We start from the raw sequence: 18,857 nt of genomic DNA, 5'->3' as shown, positions 1-18,857 counted from the left end.
TTTTTTGATGACCCTCTAGTTTACCAAGCATGATGTCCTTCTCCAGGGACAGGTCCCTCCTGATAACATGTCCAAAGTACATGAGATGAAGGCTTGCCATCCTCGGTTCTAAGGAGCATTCTGGCTATACTTCTTCTGAAACAGATTTGTTTGCTCTTCTGGCAATCCGTGGTATATTCAACATTGTTTGCCAATGCCATAATTCAAAAGCATCAATTCTCCTTCAGTCTTCCTCATTCATTGTTCAGCTTTTGCATGCATATGAGGCAATTGAAAATACCATGGCTTGGGTCAGAAGCATCTTAGTTTTCAAAGTGACATCTTTGCTTTTGAACACTTTAAAGAGGTCTTTTGCAGAAGATTTGTCCAATGCAGTACTTTGTTTGCTTTCTTGACGGCTGCTTCCATGGGCGTTGACTGTGGATCCAAGTAAAACGAAATCCTTGACAACTTCAATATTTTCTCCATTTATCACGATGTGCTTATCGGTCCAGTTGTGAAGATTTTTGTTTTCTTTATGTTGAGGTGTAATCCATACTGAAAGCTGTAATCTTTTTTTTTTTAATGTACTTTATTCTGTCCCTTCCTGCCTTCTAGTCCTTGTCCCTGGGCTGGTGTGTCCCTTTAGTCTTGTTTTGTTTTATGGGCTTAATTGTTTGCTGAGGGGTGAACCTCAGAAGTGACCTCATCACTGAGCTAAAAGGGTGTCCAGGGGCCATACTCTCGGAGTTTCTTCAGTCTCTGTCAGGCCAGTAAGTCTGGTCTTTTTTTGTGAGTTAGAATTTTGTTCTACATTTTTCTCCAGCTCTGTCTGGGACCCTCTATTGTGATCCCTGTCAGAGTAGTCAGTGGTGGTAGCTGGGCACCATCTAGCTGTATTGGACTCAGTCTGGTGGAGGCTGTGATAGATGTGGTCCGTTAGGCTTTTGGACTAATCTTTCCCTTGTGTGCTTGGTTTTCTTCATTCTTCCTTGCTCCTGAAGGGGTGAGACCAGTGGAGTATCTTAGATGTCTGCTCACAGGCTTTTAAGACCCCGGACGCTACTCACCAAGGTAGAATACAGAATGTTTGCTTTATAAACTATGTTACGCCAGTTGAGCTAGATGTTCCCCGAGACCATGGTCCCCACAGTCCTCAGCCCAGCAATTCAGTCCCTCAGGGAGTTTGCCTGTGTCTATGGACCTTCCATGACATTCCCTTGGTCAAGTTGTGCTGGCTTTCCTGGTATTGCGTACTGTCTTATCTGAAGGTTGTAATCTTTGATCTTCATCAGTAAGTACTTCAAGTCCTCTTTGCTTTCAGCAAGCAAGGTTGTGTCATCTGCATATGGCAGGTTGTTAATGAGTCTTCCTCCAATCCTAATCTCACGTTCTTCTTCATATAGTCAAGTTTCTCAGATTATTTGCTCAGCGTACAGACTGAATAAGTATGGTGAAAGGATACAACCCAGACACACGTCTTTCCTGATTTTAAACCATGCAATATCCCATTGTTCTGTTTGAGCGACTGCCTCTTGGTCTATGTACAAGTCCCACATGAACACAATTAAGTGTTCTGGAATTTACATTCTTTGCAACGTTATACGTAATTTGTTATGATCCACACAATTGAATGCCTTTGCATAGTCAATAAAACACAAGTAAACATCTTTCTGGTATTCTGTTTTCAGCCAAGATCTGTCTGATATCAGCAATGATATCCCTCATTCCACATCCTTTTCTGAATCTGGCTTGAATTTCACACACCTTTAGAGAAAATGGAGCCTTGGTGGCTGCTAACCAAAAGGTCGGCAGTTCGAATCCACCAGGCACTCCTTGGAAACCCTACGGGGCAGTTCTACTCTGCCCTATAGGGTCGCTATGAGTTGGAATAGACTTGATGGTAATGGGTTATTTTTCTCTACATCGTTTTTCTCATCTGAAAAATGGAGCTGATGATAATTCTCATCTAATAAAGTAACAAATGTTCATCATCATCATCACATTCTTTTTAAGAGGTTCACAGAATTTCATTGTATGAACATAGTCATTTATTACTCCAATTCCCTATAAAGGGACAGATTATTTAAATGAAGAGAATGAACTATTTTTATCAACTTGTAATGTTAAAATGAAAATTTGGCTGAGAACCTATCTCTAAATCTCTATTAAATACCAATGTGAGCTGTGAGACTCACCATCCAGTGCTCTGACTAGTTATCTATTGGTGTATACCAAATTACTATCAAATATAGTGGCTTAAAATGGCAGCATTTATTATCTCAGTTTCTAGGACAATAATCTAGGTTTAGCTGGGTCCTCTGGTTTAGGGCTGCTCACAGACTGCAATTAAGGTGCTGAGGCCACCTCAAGGTTCCCCTGGAAAAGGATTCTCTTCCAATCTCATGCCTGTGGTCACTGGCAGGACTGAGTTGCTCACTGGCTGTTGGTGGAGAGTTGCCCTCAGTTCCTCAGCACATGGGCCTCTCCTTAGAGCAACCCACAAGATGACAGCTGGCTTCTTTAAGAGTGAGCAAGCAAAAGAGGCAGAAAGGGAAGAAGTGCGTACATGCAAGACTGAATTCAGTCTTTTGTAGCCTCATTTCAGAAGTGACACCCCATTCTGTTGGCTTTTGTCAAGAATTGAATTGTGTTCCCCCCAAATATCTGTCAACTTGGGAAGGTCATGATTCCCTTGTATGACTACCTTTTTATCTTCTGATGTGATTTCCCTGTATGTTGTAAATCCTATCACTATGATGTAATAAGATCGATTAGCAGCAATTATACTGGTGAAGTCTACAGGATTAGGTAGCGTCTTAACCAATCTTTTGAGATGTAAGACAGAAGCAAGAAGAGAGACATGGAGACCTCATACCACCAAGAAAGTAGTGCCGGGAGCAGGGCATGTCCTTTGGACCTGAGGTTCCTGCACCGAGATGTTCTCAGACCAAGGGAAGACTCATGCATCACAAGGACCTTCCTCCAGAGCCGACAGAGAGAAAGCCTTTCCTTGGAGCTGGCGCCCTGAATTCGACTTCTAGCCTACTGGACTATGAGAAAATAAACTTCTTTTTGTTAATGCCATCCACCTGTGGTATTTCTGTTACAGAAGCACTAGATGATTAAGACAGTTGTATTCTATTTGTCAGAAGCCAAGTCACTAAGTAGTTCCAGCCCACACTAAAGAGGAGGGGATTACATAACAGCCTGGATACCAGGAGGTATTCATTAGGAGCCACATTAGAAACTGCCTACCACAGGTGGGACTTGAAAAAATAATTCAACCAGTTACAGGAATTTTAAATCTCTCAGCCATATTGAAAGCATAAAACAGATGCTAACAATTACTGAGTTGTGTCAAAATCTCCCTTTATGTTTTTGTACTTGTCTATTTTCTCTAGTAAATGTTAATTTTTGCTTTATATATTTTGAGGCTAAGTTATTTGGTGCACACAAAGTTGACATTGTTATATCTTTCTGTAGAATTCAATATGTTGCCATTTTAAAGTAACTTTTTCTCTAGTATGCTTTTTGATATTAATATGGTCACACCAGTTTTTGTTGGTATTTGTACAACATATATATTTTCTACTCTTTAAACTTTTCAGATTTTTTTTTGGTAAACAACATGTATCTATACATTATTTTGTTTTGTTCTACACATACTACATATTTAACTGCATTATACTAAATTTGGGTGAAAATTGTCCGAACTTTCTCGATAGAAGAGTTAGGTTTTACAAGAAATTGATTTTTTTTTTTACCCTGCAGCATGGGATATAGGTGAGGGGGAGGTGGAGATGGGCAGTAGAGGAGCAGGCAGGTAAGTAGTTGTGAATTTTATGTTTTTCTTTCCTGTAACCAAGATATCTTTTATTTTTACCAAATTGGTAAATCACTACACACGAGATAAGAAAGAACTACTTCTTCCCCCTTTCCTCTTCTGTAAAGCTCTTGTACTTTTACTAAGCTAGAGGGTCTCTCCCATAGTCCCTTTCATCCCCATTATGGATTTCCTTTTTTTTTCCTCATCAGTGAAGGAAACAAGCCTTGCCTCCTGAAAAGTCTAGTTTATATTTTAGTCCTGAAACAATCAGAAAGTCTGAAGGTGTGGCCTAGGAGTTTCTTTTGTTTACGTATTGTATTCACATATTTGTTAGCTTGACACTACCTCCCCCACCCCTTTGCCCACAAGCTCCCTCTGCTGGAAATACCCTTTGCCCTACTCTTACCTTGAAAAACTTTTTTTTTTTTCCTCCCAGTTGTATTTTTTTCCCTTCTTTTCTTTTTAAGCAAAAACTTCCCATTCCCTCCTTCCTCCAGCTCTGGGTAACCACTAATAAACTTTTGTCTCTATGCATTTGTTTATTCTAGACATTACATACAAGTGGGCTCCCTGGTGGCACAGTGGTTAAGCACTCCGCTGTGAACCAAAAGGTGAGGGGTTTGAACCTACCAGCCATTCTACAGGAGAAAGATGTGGCAGCCTGCTTCCATAAAGATTTATAGTTTCGGAAACCCTTTGGGGGGCAGTTCTATTCCATCCTATAAAGTTGCTATGAGTGGGAATAGACTTGATGGCAGTGGGTCTGGCCTTTTTTTTATATAATTTTTATTGTGCTTTTTTTTTTTTTAAGTGAAAGTTTACAAATCAAGTCAGTCTCTCACACAAAAACCATATACACCTTGCTACACACTCCCAATTACTCTCCCCCTAATGAGACAGCCCTCTCTCTCCCTCCACTCTCTCTTTTCATGTCCTTTTCGCCAGCTTCTAAACCCCTCCACCCTCTCATCTCCCTTCCAGGCAGGAGATGCCAACATAGTCTCAAGTGTCCACCTGATCCAAGAAGCTCACTCCTCACCAGCATCCCTCTCCAACCCATTGTCCAGTTCAATCCATGTCTGAAGAGTTGGCTTCAGGAATGGTTCCTGTCCCGGGCCAACAGAAGGTCTGCGGGCCATGTCCACCGGGATCCTTCTAGTCTCAGTCAGACCATTAAGTCTGGTCTTATGTAGTCGCTGGTTCATGTGGCCCTTTCTGTCTCTTCCGTTCGTAATCGCCTTGTGTCCTTGGTGTTCTTCATTCTCCTTTGATCCAGGTGGGTTGAGACCAATTGATACATCTTAGATGGCTGCTTGCTAGCGCTTAAGACCCCAGACGCCACTCTTCAAACTGGAATGTAGAATGTTTTGTTAATAGATTTTATTATGCCAATGGACTTAGATGTCCCCTGAAACCATGGTCCCCAGACCCCTGCCCCTGCTACGCTGGCCTTCAAAGCATTGTTTATTCAGGAAACTGCTTTGCTTTTGGTTTAGTCCAATTGTGCTGACCTCCCCTGTATTGTGTGCTGTCTTTCCCTTGACCTAAAGTAGTTCTTATCTACTAATTAGTGAATACCCCTCTCTCACCTCCCCCCTCTCGTAACCACAAAAGAATGTTTTCTTCTCAGTTTAAATTATTTCTTGAGTTCTTATAATAATTTTTATAATAGCGGTCTTACACAATATTTGTCTTTTTGCAACTAATTTCACTCAGCATAATGCTTTCCAGTTCCTCCATGTTATGAAATGTTTCACAGATTCCTCACCGTTCTTTACTGATGCATAGTATTCCATTGTGTGAATATACATAATTTATCCGTTCATCTGTTGATGGGCACCTTGGTTGCTTCCATGGGTCTGGCCTTTTTTTTTGGCTAGAATTTTAAACATTTATCCTAGGTTTTTGTCTTCAGTGGAGGGGGAAGGGATAGGGTAGGTCCAAATTACCCAGATCATTTCATAATTACTAGAAGCTGAATTTTTCCTGTGATTGCTTTGCAATTACAAAGATAATAACTGATCGTCATGACAGGAAGTTGTAAAACTAGCAGATTAAAAATAATCTTAAATCTATACCCAATGTTTTCAGGGGAGATTTGAAGAATCTGGCTAAGAAATTTGTTGGTTTTGTTAAGGGACAAGGTTTAGCAACAAAGTATTTTATGAGCAGTAGTGGCTACAGATGCATGTAAGAGAGATGCAGCTTGGGGACATATAGCTATTAATGACTTAGTCCATCACTGCCCTGAGGAAGCCAGGTCCTATCTGCTTCTGCCAAATCTTACACCCTCTAGCCCACCTGCTGGCCTGTTACTGACCCATCCTCCTATAACTAACTTCTCCCAGCTCATGACCTTATCCTAGGGTGCAGTTGGGCTTCTGAGAGTCTTCTGACATATTAACCCCAGGCTTCTGTCCTAGAAAAGGTGTGTGGGAAGGTATTTCTGAGCAGGGGCCTTTAAGGCTTTTCAAATAGCCTCCACGACATGCTAGGTAGCCCTGACCTTCCAGAGAAAGAATAGGGGGAAGTGAAAAGATTTATCCTGGACAATGTTTGACCCTGGAGTAGAGCCCAGAACTTCAGCATAGGAAGGCATCTCTACATCACATGTACCCGTTTCATTTTATACATGAGGAAACTGAGGCCCCATGGGATCAGGTGGCTTGCCTCGAAGTGCCCTTCCCCTACTGCTCGTGTGCCTGCCTTCCTCAACAGTTATTTGCTAGAATCAGATGAAGATTGGCTAAAAGTGGGGTAGAGAAGTGACTGTCTTAACCTGGTTGCAGATTAGAAATCACCTGGAGATCTTTCTTTACAGACTCTTCCTGCCCAGGCTGCGCACCAAACCAACCAAATCACAATCTCTGGGTAAGACTAGGCACCTGGGGCACTGGACCCAGGGCAATTAACGAGACTTGTCTGTGCCTGGGAACGGGTAAGGGTAGAAGGGGGGAACCAGCCATCTGGAGAGTCCAGTCCAGCTCTGGCATAGCATGGGCCTGATTCTGTGTGGTTTGAGGCTGCTCAGTAGCTGGGGATCTAGGGCTATTTTCAAGTGGAGGCTGGACCTCCTTGAGATTTTTGATGGCCTACAAATGATTTCTGCATCTGTAGAAGCTGGACCAGTCCAAGCTCTCTCCAGGTGAGTACACCTGACACACCTTTCACTCTCTGACCATCTGACAGGTGCCAAGTCACATCTGCATTAGTGGCCAGGTGCCCTTCATGCACTTCTCTCCCCAGTTTATATCATGGTTACAGATTTCCCTTAATCTTTTAAATTGTTGTGTTCTTCTGATTTCGTTAGTCTTAACTAGTCTTCTTGCTAGGGATGAGAAACTATCAGCCTATCAAATTTTTTTTGAAAGTTCTCATTTTATAATTTATTATTAATATATATTAATAAATTATTCTCTGTAAAATAAGTATTCAATGCATGTAAAGTGCTTGTAACAGTACCTAGCACGGACTGTAGTGTAAGTGCTGACTATTGTCACTATTAGCATCACAGCTGAGGAAACCAAGGCCAAGAGGGTGATGTCCCTGGTCTGAGGCCTGAGTGGGCATTAGTGCCCAGTCTCCAGTGCTTAATGTTAAGTTCTTCTGAGGGGCTGTGCAGTACTTAAAATGCAGAGCTGGAGAGTACTAGGGGAAAACAACAAAAACCAAAACACTCAGTTGGTTCTGACTCATGGTGACAAAATTCAGGAAATGGTAACCTGATGTGGAGGACCAAGGTAGAGGTGACTCGGGAGGGTACTGGTAATAATCTATTTCTTCCCAGCTGGTGTTTGTTTCATTAGTCTTGAAACTGTACAAATGTTTTATCCATGTACTTCACAAAAAAATTGGACAAGAAAAACACCCCGAGAGACTGCAGAAGTGAAGAACTACCAGTGAAACATCTGAAATGTGTTAAGAAATATTAGTTTTATTTAACCAGTTTTCACAGCTGCATATTTATTCTATAAAAACTTTACAGATTGTACAGTTTATATATAGTTCAAACTACTAAACAAAAAAGTAGGTCCCACAGATGCAAAAATACTGTACCAATCGATCCCAAGGCAAAGGCAGATTTACACTGTACAGCTCTCCACGCCGTCGGGAGGTGGTCAGCTCTAAGTATAAACTCCAAAACTGTACAAAAATAAGGTCTGATTTTATTTCATTCTTCATACATTCAATATGATTGCAAGCTCAGAAGCCTAACTAATAAAAGGCATCTGTAGTCAGGAATCAGCACCCTCCCAGAAGGAAGGCAAAATGTTTATGTACACAGGGCACTCTTGGACACCATACTGGAGTCAGTACATTGTGTGGACAGAAAAGCGTAGACAAAGAACATTAAATGTCTAATATAAGGTAGTTTTTTTGAAAAGAGTTTTTGCATTTGATAGTGTGCCAAAGAATTTTAACTTATTAAATAAAATATATTCTAAGTGAACCTAAAAATTATACATTATAAACATAAAAATACTTCTTTTTGGTGTAATACATCAATTATATCTGCAAATAGAAAACCAAAACTGTATATAAAGTAGTATTTCTCACCCAGCAACAAGAAGCACTTATGCAGTTATTTTTCAAAAGGGTCAAAAACTAATTACTTAAAACCCACTAAGACTAACTTATAACTTAGATATTCATACTTAAGCTATTCAGTGATTCACTAATACTGCAAAACAAGCTTTCTTCTAGAGAGACAGTGGTTTCTTCACGTTAACTGGGCAAGAACTGATAGAGTAAAAAAGGAAGGGGACCAGTTCATGTCTCAGCAGAGACCCTAAGTGGACATTTAGTTTGGGTATGCTCATTGGGGACTTTTCATCAGAGTCATCCCAAGAGAAGCCTTACTTTTGATATAGAATTTTCCATCTCTGAGGTATGTGTACCTTCTTGGAGACAAAGGCAACGTCTCAGATCAATCTGTATCGCTATCTGGGACAGGGAAGGTGAGGTTGGCTAACACCCTTCAGATTCTCTGCTCCAGAAGGAAAAAAAACAAGGAAAATGACATTATTCCAGATTTTCCTGCTACCCAGAGACAGCAAAACACAATGCTTTTCCTTTTTATACATTACTAGCCAAAGGTAACAGAAGCGAGAGCTTTGAAGAGCAGTGTAGTGCTCACCATTATACTTTCATACTTGTGTGTACAGGAAGTACAAAACAATGACGTCTGACAAAGGAACTTCGTAGTTATTTATTGGAAAGTTACAGTACTTAAAAACTCTTCGATAATAAATAGCTTGGAGGTTTCTAGTCCTGGTTCCAAGCGTGAGTTCTGGGTAAACTTATTTCAGGCTGTGAGGGTGGAGTAGGGCGACACGGAGCCCTGATGTCTCACAACAAACAGTTCCAGTGTCGTTCAGTTGCACTCTGACAGTCAGAACTCATCGATCTTCCTCTGCAGGTATTTCAACATGGAGTCCATCCCTTGGGCCGAGCCCCAGATTTTCTTCAGCACTTCACACTCCCTCTCATTCGCCTGCTCTAGCTCCATCTTCATGTTACAGCGCACGAGAGCTTTGGATTCCTCAAGCACCTGGGCCAAATGACAAGCAGTGAGCCAGAGGGGAGGGTATGTGTGCACCCGCTGGCTCCACGCTCCCCTGATTAGGGAGGCAACCCTCCAAGTTGAGCAATTACCTGTTAAAAAGGCTGCCCCCTTTCCACAATACATGTCAGGACTGATACCTGAATAAAGTGTATTTCACACCAGATATTGGTGTGGCTTTTTAGCTACTGAGCATGGAGCTACCTGCAGCCCTAGCCCTCACTTGCAGTGAACCAGTCTTCACCCCTGTGCGACTGCTGACTGCTGCCAGCCCACGAGGGCCCCAAACCGGACATCCATTCTTTTGATGCTCAATGAAAAGTGAGAACTTATGCTCAGAGACCAAAATTTAATTTAAATAATAGGATGGCTGTTCACAGATATGTCTGGCATAGTTTTGATGGGAGTTGTGCCAGTTAATATTAAGCATTTCATCCTGCCATTTGCTAAATGCAATTTTGTAGGCAGAAGGCTAAATATTTCCAGCACATTTATTTAACAAAAACTTAGGGGTTCACTATGTGTGTGTGTTGGGAGGGGGGCAAGGTAGGGGGGAATGAAACACGATTCTATGAAAGGGCTTTGAGAACAGTAAACCCAAACCAAAAACCAAACCCACTGCTGTTGAGTCGATTCTGACTCGTAATGACCCTATAGGGCAGAGCAGAACTGCCCCATAGGGTTTCCAAGGAGCGTCTGGTGGATTCGAACTGCCAACCTTTTGGTTAGCAGCCGTAGCACTTAACCACTACGTCACCAAGGCCCCATTTATAAAAAAAAAAATATAACAGCCGTAGCACTTAACCACTACGTCACCAAGGCCCCATTTATAAAAAAAAAAATATAGGACATGTTAAATTACTGAATTTCAGACAGCAATGCCAGATTAATGTCATTCTTTTAATTCTTAAGTATTTGCAAAGGGAGAGACCTGCAGCTGCAGTTATCGATTATAGCTTTGATCAGCATTTCACACAAAGGTGACTCTGTGGAGAGCAAAAGTGGGGTATTTAAGGAGATACCATATTTGCGTGAGCTCTTTGGAGGAAAAGGCCATATTTTTAAAAGTAATATATGTAAGAAAAAGTTAGACTTACAACTGGATTACAAGAGGCAAGTTCCTTAATTCGAACCATCACTTCCTGTGTGAACGTCCCTGGCCAAAACACTTGGGAGACCAGTCCTTTGCCACATGCCTCCTGTGCGGTCAGCTTCCGTCCACTGAGCAACATTTCATTTGCCTGAAAGAGAGAACTCATGTTGATGTGAAATGTGATGGATGTTACTGGTAAATGCTGTAACATACATAATTTCAGTACAACAGCAGTAACAAACCAAAAACTTCGAGAGTGGTTATACAGGTAGGTAATGTATGCATATGCACATACATGTTTGGGAGTACAGGAGATACATTCATATATACAGTAAAGCGCATAGGGGGCACAGCCACAGATACTTCCCAGACATAAACAAACACCTCTCAGGATTGATTACTGTGTTTGAAGGCTTAGAGCCACAGTCTCATGGGATAACTAGGTCAACTGGCACAACACAGTCCATAAAGTTTACATTCTATATCCTAGTTTGGTAACTATCGTCTGGGGTCTTAAAAGCTTGCAAGCGGCCATCTAAGATAGAACTATTGTTCTCTACTCATCTGAAGCCAAAGAGAAGAAGGAAACCAAAGATTCAAAGAAGAACTAGTCTACAGGGATAAATGCCTACACAAACCTTGGTGTCATCTATCCTGAGACCAGGACTAGGTGGTGCCCAGCTACCACTACTGACCATTCTGACCAGGGACACAATAGTCTTAGACAGAACGGGAGAAAATTGTAGAACTCAAATTCTTAAAAAAAGGCCAGACTTACTGGACTGGTAGAGACTACAGGAACCTCGAGACCACTGCCCTGAGATACTCTTTAAACTTTGAACAGAGATCACACCCAGAGGTAACCCTTCGGCTAAATAACAGATTGACTCATAAAATAATCACCCGTGAGTACTATGCTCCTTAAAAAACAAAACAAAACCCAAAAACCCACCTATATGAGACCAAACAGTCAACATTTACTCTAAAGCAAAGATGAGACGGTTGCGGGGAATGGAAGGGGAGAACAGGAAAGCTAGATTAACATAAATGGAACAACCATAATGGAAATAATGAGAATGCTGACATAATGTGGAAAATGTAACCAATGTCACTGAATGATATGTACAGAAATTGTTAAATGGGAACCTAATTTGCTGTGTAAATTTTCACTGAAAACACAGTAAAATATTTAAAAACAAAAAAAGATGTGATGGGGAGGTAGCAAAGAAAACCCAACCCAGGAAATTCACCCTGAATATCCAACCCAAGGATCGACTTGTGAAGATGCCTGCCCTGGCTGGGCCTCTGTTTCACGATTTCCAGGGTCTGGTCTATGAGCCACTCTCCAGGCCCTTCCACCAAGAGTGAGCCACTCCTTAGGTTGGCATCACCTAGGCGGTGGGAATGTAACATTCTGGGCTGTGATTACTGAAGAATGTAAAAGGTTAACTGTATTGTCTAATACAGAATCACAAGGACTTAACCAAGAAATCTAAACTATAAAAAGTCTATTTGCCATTAATTTGACAAGTTATTGGCATGTCCTTCTCCTCTGCACTCTTCTCATGCATTAACTCATTTAATACATAAAACAATCCTGGGGAGCCAAGACAAACCCAAGACTAGGTGATTTGTATTTTAGGAACATGAACCAGGCAGAGAACTACTACACGATATTTTCGCTATCTGAGAGGCCAGTGGTGACTTGTTTTCAATATACAGAGACAATGTCAGTGAAACGTCTCTGCTGGAAGCAGACCCTGGAGGCCACATTTTATTACTTGGATATTAAAATACGAAACTCTTCAGGACCTGCTGTTGCACCCCAGTCATGAAGGTTTGACTATAGCGACTTCACGTGGCTTGATGGAGAAAGCAAACATATTTAATGAAAAAAAATACACTATCTGGTCCTGGATTCTAGATCCCTTTAATGTCCCAGCACGATCTGAATGGCTTTTACGTCATTCAAGCGATAAGCTCTCAGATGCTGAGATGAGGAGAGAATACGTATCTGACACAAACACCTGGCACTATTCCGACACGACCATTCCTGCCCATAGTTCATCCTGCATGATTAGCCTTCCTGAAGACACCAATGGTCAGAAAGACAACTTGGCCTCGACCTTCTGGGGCTCAGATAAAATACATCCTGGTAGGTAATTTCCTTTCCAAAAGAGATGAAATCATTAGGAAAAGGTTTTAAGTTATTAAGTAACATCTCTCAGTTGACAGTCCTTGTACACGTTGTTTAAATGCACCAAGACAGTTCACTGCATGTGAAATACACAGCTCAGAAAGCCACACACAGGAGTTGGCAAAGCACGTCTGCCTACGATGTGCTACCCTTCCAACATGGGCAGAAATGGGAAAATAGGGCTGGGAAGCAGGCTCCTATTGAGGATTCGTAAGGTTGGTAGTTATCACCAAGAGTGGATAGAGCCTATTACTTGAGCTAAGTCTTGGGTAACTTCACGAGTGTTTCAAGGCTCTGGTGATGTTCTGCAAAATCCCTGAACAGCCTCTTCCCAGAAAAAAGGAGGTCTATTTTTTTTTATAAGTAAACAGTGGATTTAGAAATTTGACTTCGTGTTATCATAAGTGGCTAGCTAGCTCTTCTGAAGGCAGATTCAAATGCAATGAGAAACGATGACAAAAGGGGAGCTCCTGATACAGTGATTAGTGGTACGTGTTCCACGGTTAACAGAGAATTTTGTTTCCTAGCTTGTATTTCTTTCACTCTCAACATAAAGACAACATCACTTAAGCATGAAATTATGTTTAAAGCCCAATGTGAACCAGTCTTTGCAATGGTTGCTGTTGTGAGTTGCCATCGAGTTGGCCCCTGACTCATGGAGAGACCCCATGCACAATGGGACTGGACCACTGTGATCCATAGGGTTTCCAATGGCTGATTTTTCAATGGCCTTTCTTCCTAGCCTGTCTTCTTCTAGAGGCTTCACTGAAACCTGTTCTGCGTTATAGCAACACACAAGCCTCCACTGACAGACAGGTGGTGGCTGTGCATGAAGCGCACTGGCCCAGAATGGAATCTGGGTCTCCTGCTTGGAAGGTGAGAGTTCTACCACTGAATCATCACTGCCCTCCTTTGTAAAGACAGTGGATGCGAAGGACTCTCCCTGCCCCAAGGCATCACTTAGGTGTTTCTTTTCTACCTCATCCTATTGGCTCTCTCTAGTCTTAGAATGTCATTTTTCGTTATCTGGAGGTCAGTTTAGGTCTGGGGCGGGGGGACGGTTTGCATTCAACTACTAACATAAAGGCTGGCGGTTCGACCCACCCAGCGGCACCACAGAAGAAAGCCCTGGTGATCTAATTCTGAAAGATCACAGCCTTGAAAATCCTGCAGAGCAGTTCCACTCTATGCACACGGCATCATCGTGAGTCAGAATCCACTTGAAGGCAAGAGGTTTGGTGTTTTGGTTTGGGGGCAATTTAATTCTCTACCATTGTTCTGTTTGCTCTTTGTCTCCTTCATTCTCTTTTCTTGCTTTTCTCAGGCCTGGTACCAGACAGGCTGGGTGCTGACTGTGCCACAGCCAACCAAAATGGTCCTTTCTTCTGGTCACATCTCTGTGGCCCACCCACACCCATTCAGAGGTGGGTACACTGAACACCTGCTGGCTTTTGGGTTCCTTCCCCCACCTTTGGCACCTACATCAGATGCCTGGACAGGACAATTAAGGGCATTTCCAAATCCACCCAACAGTGTAAACGATGGGACCAATCCAGGGTTTTAACACCTTCTCATCTAAGCACAGGACCTGAGATGGTTTAAACTACAGTCATCAAATACCTAATTTCGTCTAAATTGCCCTATTATTTAAAAAATTTAACACCCAGATAAATGCGAAACGCTGAGGAGCAAAGAGAAACAGAGACCTCTTTTTGTCCAGCCAAAAAGAGGACATGAAGAGAGGTGGTAAGGACACCCCAGCACCAGTGAGCGGCATGGGGGTGGGAGTGTGTGTGGCCGTGGTGCGTCTCCCACTCACGCCCTCTGACCGGCCACCTCAGCCCCCTAGAAGGGCACCAGCCCGTCACAGGAGGCTTTCAGCCTCGTGTCCGTGCAGGACGCTGGGGGCTCTGGGGCTGGTGCAGTGATACCGGGTGATCTTGTGCTCCTCCCTGGCTGTTCAGGTGTCAACCACAGCACCTTAATCACCTTCCTGACTGCCCTGACCCAGGACCCAGCAGTGTCTGGTACATAGCAGGCACTCCACGAGCATTTTTTTGGAAAACCTGTAAGTGGCCAGGGAGGGCCACCCTGTAGAAGAGCACACACTTTAAGTGAACTTGTGTAGCTTATGGGAACAGCAGCACTCCAGAGCTGTCTCCCTACTGTCTGCTATAGCAGATACTGCAAGACAGACAGAGCTAACAGCTTGTTTTACCTGCATGGCCTTTTTAGCCTAATAAAAACAAAACCCTGTTGCCATTAAGTTGACCCCAACATATGGTGACTCCACGTGTCAGAGTAAAACTGTGCTCCATCCACAGGGCTTTCAATGGCTATTTTTTTTTAAAGTAAATTGCCAAGCCCTTCCTCTGAGGTGCCACTGGATAGACTTGAACTTTCAACCTTTTGGTTAACAACTGAGCATGTTAACTGTTTGTACCACCCAGGGACTACAGCCCGATGATAAACCAAAAAACAAACAACAAACAAACAAACAAACAAAAACCCACCAAACCCGTTGCTGTTGAGTCGATTCCAACTCACAGTGACTGTACAGGACAGAGTAGAACTGCCCCATGAGGCTTCCAAGGAGACGCTGGTGGATTCAAACTGCCTAACTTCTGGTTCGCAGCCGAGCTCTGAACAGGCTGGCTGATAATAGGAGTCGCTTAATATATCATCCTTGCAGAGCTTAAACACATGTCACCTGGGGAAACCAAAGTTGCCCCCATCTTGCTCAGGCTACTGAAAGTGCAAATCCACTAAAAGCTCCCAGAAGAAGCTACATCGCTCAGGCACTCACTTTAACAAGTATAGTCACAATAGAACTCACCTCAACAACACTTATTTGCTTTCTATACATAAACAGAAATACTCTGCTCAAAGAGTAGAGTTACACTGTGAACTCCTGGCGCTTAGCTCGAGGCAGTCTCTCATGGAGGGCACTGGCACTTGGGCCAGGTCACTCTGTTTTGGGGACTGTCCTGTGCGCTGTCGGACGCGGAGCAGCATCCCAGGCCTTTCCCCCTAGTACCTGCTCAGCTGTGACAACCAAAGTCTTCAGACTCTGCCAAGTGTCTCCTGGGCGGACAAGCAAAATCACCCGTTGGGAACCATGGCTCTAGTGGTACCAGTGGATCACAAGGGGCACACCAGAAACGGTAACTTTAGGACGTGTCCGGGGGGGACTCTGAATGAGCTCTTCTAGGACCACCACTCCTGACAGCGCTTGGCTTAAGGGTGCCAACTCTGAATGCCCTCGTCCACAACACGTCTAGATGTCAAGTCTGTCATTTTTCTCCACACCCGCATCGACACTGTCCATCTCCTGAGACCACATGATGTGAGAGGGCAGGATCCCCACCATGTCGATCTCTTTGGTGGGAATAACTCCCCATGAGCACGACCCAGCTGTACAGAGGACAGGGGCTCTTTCCCACCGGACCTTGGCAGTGCCTGGTGGGGCTCCACACAGGGCCAGCGTGGCACGGGGGATACACAGATGGCCAGGTGCCCCCTACTTCTTTGTCTGTTCCACATGGACCTTGCTGGTGGCAGACAGAAGTGCTGCCCAGAGTACTCTAGTGGGAGCTGGGAGAATGCTCTGGGATGGGGTTCTCAGGGTGCTTGGTCAACAAGCCAGACCACAAAACTGGACAGAAGAGTTCACTGGCTTGGGGGTTTTCCGAGAGACAAGATTTAACATTCTGGCAAGTCCCCCAGGAGAAGCTGTGACCTCACTAGTAGGGGGGCTCCTAGAAGCATGGAAAAGTGGTGGCTGTGCTAAGGTGGGGCTGACAGTGGAGAGGGTGGGCAAAGACATCCCACGTAGCTGATGGCCAGCACCAGGGGAGGATCATGGTATTGGCCATGTGGTTCTGGAGCAAAGCCAGGCCACTCGGAATCACACGCTTTTAACGACTCCTGGAGTGTTCACTGAGGCCTGGTAGAGACAGTGTCTGATGTAGAACACAGGTGACCGCATATAGGTAATGTCCACTGGGCCCCAGTTGCTGGCCCAGCAGCTGCCACCATGAGGCGCCTGTGCTGTGTCTGGGATCAGGCCCAGCAGTGGCCACTGTGAGGAGCATGTGTTGTGTCTAGGATCAGGCCCAGCAGCGGCGAGGACTTGCAGCTGTACCAGCAGGTGGCCCAGACCCCCACGTTACCCACCACAACTGTACCAGTGCCCCTTCCTTGGCTCACGCCTCTGGCCACATGGGGACTTCAATGACTGAGGCTGGCACAGAAAACGGGGATGGCAACTTTGCCAAGTCTCGCTCAGCAGCACTAGGGAAAGCCCCTCTAAACTGAGGACACACCACGTCGGTCACTTTGAGTAGGATGAGGCAGATCAAGGTGAGAATATACACTAACCCATGGGCCACAGTGAATGGCCTGGCTGGTGTCAGGGACCTGAAAGAGAAGGGCAAGAAGACTGAGGACAAGGCATGTGGTAGATCTACAGGGAAGCATGCAGTCCCATTTTCCATCGCTCTTGGTGATCTACTGAGGGGCCGAGGGACCCTGTGTTTCCTGTCATCTCTAGGCTCTGCCGGGCCCCAGCAGGGGCACATGTTTGCCAGCGGACACAGCAAGACTCCCTCTGAACTTAAAGCTATGGCCGCTGGCTGGACTCCTTGTGTTCCCTGTGTCTGGGGCTGGCAGGCAAAGAATTCCCTCCAGATAGGGTTATCTGACCTCGCTAATCAGGAGGAGCCTGGGCCGCTGTCACCCACTAGGGCAGGGTAGGAACGCAGGGAGCTGAGTGGGGCCTCTGTGGTACTCCCTTGTTAAGTGGCCAAGTGTAAGCAACTCCGGCCGGAGACAGGCATGGTGATTGGGGCTGAGACTCCTCAGGGATAAGGGTCACGCCATCAGGCCAGCAGAGGTGGTGGCTCTGTATATGTGTGTGTGCGCACGCGCTTGAGTGTGGCGGCGGGGGGTGGGGAGAATCTAGGCTGGTGAAGGACGATGATGAAGGTACCATGGGGCCCTGAGACCAGTGGGCAATGGGGGCTGTTGCTGGTCCTGTTGACTTTCTTCTTCCTCTTCTTCTTTCACATTGTAAACTTTTTGTTTTCAAAGCTTAGACTTAAAAAAAAAAACTGCACTAGCAGTACACAGAGTTCCCATATATCCTTCAACCAGCTCTCCCTAATGTTAACATCTTACAATAATCCAAACCAGAAAATTAACAATGATTATAACACTAAACTACAGGCCTTACTCGAACTTCTACAGCTTTTTCTGGTCCAGGTCCCCACAATGCATTCAGCTATCATGCCGCTTTAGTCTCCTTTAATCTGTGACTGTTCCTCAGTCTTCCCTTTTGTCTTTTACGACCTTGATACTTTGGAAGAAGGCTGGTCAGCTACTTTGTAGAACGCTCCTCATTTGGTTTTGCCTGGAGTTTTCTCGTGATTAGACCAAGGAGATGCATTTTTGACATGAACAGTACAGGAGTGATGCTAGGCCCTTCTCAGTGCGTCACATCAAAGCAGACCAGAGGTCAGTAAGTCTTACTTCTGGCTAACTTTGAGTACTTAGTACGGTGATGTCTGCCAGGTTCTCCACTGTGACATTACTGTTTCCCCTTTGTAAGTAATGAGAGGATGAAAACATTCCTCTTCTCATCATACTTTCACCTACAATTTAGTGTTCACCAATGGTTCTTTCCTGCAACAATTACTGGCTAATCTCCCTCTAGGTTTCCCCCAAGGAAGAGAGGCCAGCCCATGGGGCCCTGGAGAAATGCTCCCCAAACAGCTGTGAGGAGGTGGATCTGATGGTACAAGGGGTGGACTGTGGTGGACATAAAGACATGCTGCCCAGACCCCTTTCCAGGCGGGCTTGCTGCCCAGCTGCTGGGAGTATGTCAGATAGCCATCAACTGCCAGTCTCTTGATGGTTCGCCTCAGTTGCAGAGCACCTCCTTGTTCAAGGACACACGCCCTCCCTGGGCTGCTCACATCCAATCGCTGGTAGACATAAAGGTCCAGCTGTTTCAGCCCCTGAGGGACAACTGTAGCTGTCTGCTACGCTCCAGAGCTCCTCATGGGCCCGTTGGGAGCTGTCGGGCCTACGTCACAGTTTCACATCTCCCTCTGTCCAGTCCTACGTCCTTCTCCCTTCCTTCATCAGATGCCAATTACCTAATGATTTTCCCACATGCCAAACTTAATGTCCACTT

The 18,857-nt window shown here is 44.4% G+C and overlaps 1 protein-coding gene across 2 annotated transcripts in view; it reads right to left on the bottom strand.

Moving 5' to 3' along the window:
* Positions 1-7,700: 7,700 nt before the first annotated feature.
* CDYL (chromodomain Y like) overlaps positions 7,701-18,857 on the bottom strand; it is a 248,882-nt gene continuing 237,725 nt past the window's right edge. For both annotated transcript variants that reach the window (XM_049874512.1, XM_049874423.1), the window contains exons 6-7: positions 10,469-10,612; positions 7,701-9,359 (exon numbers count right to left, since the gene is read on the bottom strand). In XM_049874512.1, the coding sequence (XP_049730469.1) occupies positions 9,201-9,359; positions 10,469-10,612 (303 nt within the window). In that variant the 3' untranslated portion in view covers positions 7,701-9,200. The remainder of the gene's footprint in view (positions 9,360-10,468; positions 10,613-18,857) is intronic.

Source organism: Elephas maximus, chromosome 1 (assembly GCF_024166365.1).
Source record: "Elephas maximus indicus isolate mEleMax1 chromosome 1, mEleMax1 primary haplotype, whole genome shotgun sequence".
Lineage (NCBI taxonomy): Eukaryota > Metazoa > Chordata > Mammalia > Proboscidea > Elephantidae > Elephas > Elephas maximus.
Note: the sequence above shows the minus strand (reverse complement) of the source record. Positions and strands in the feature narration are given on the sequence as shown.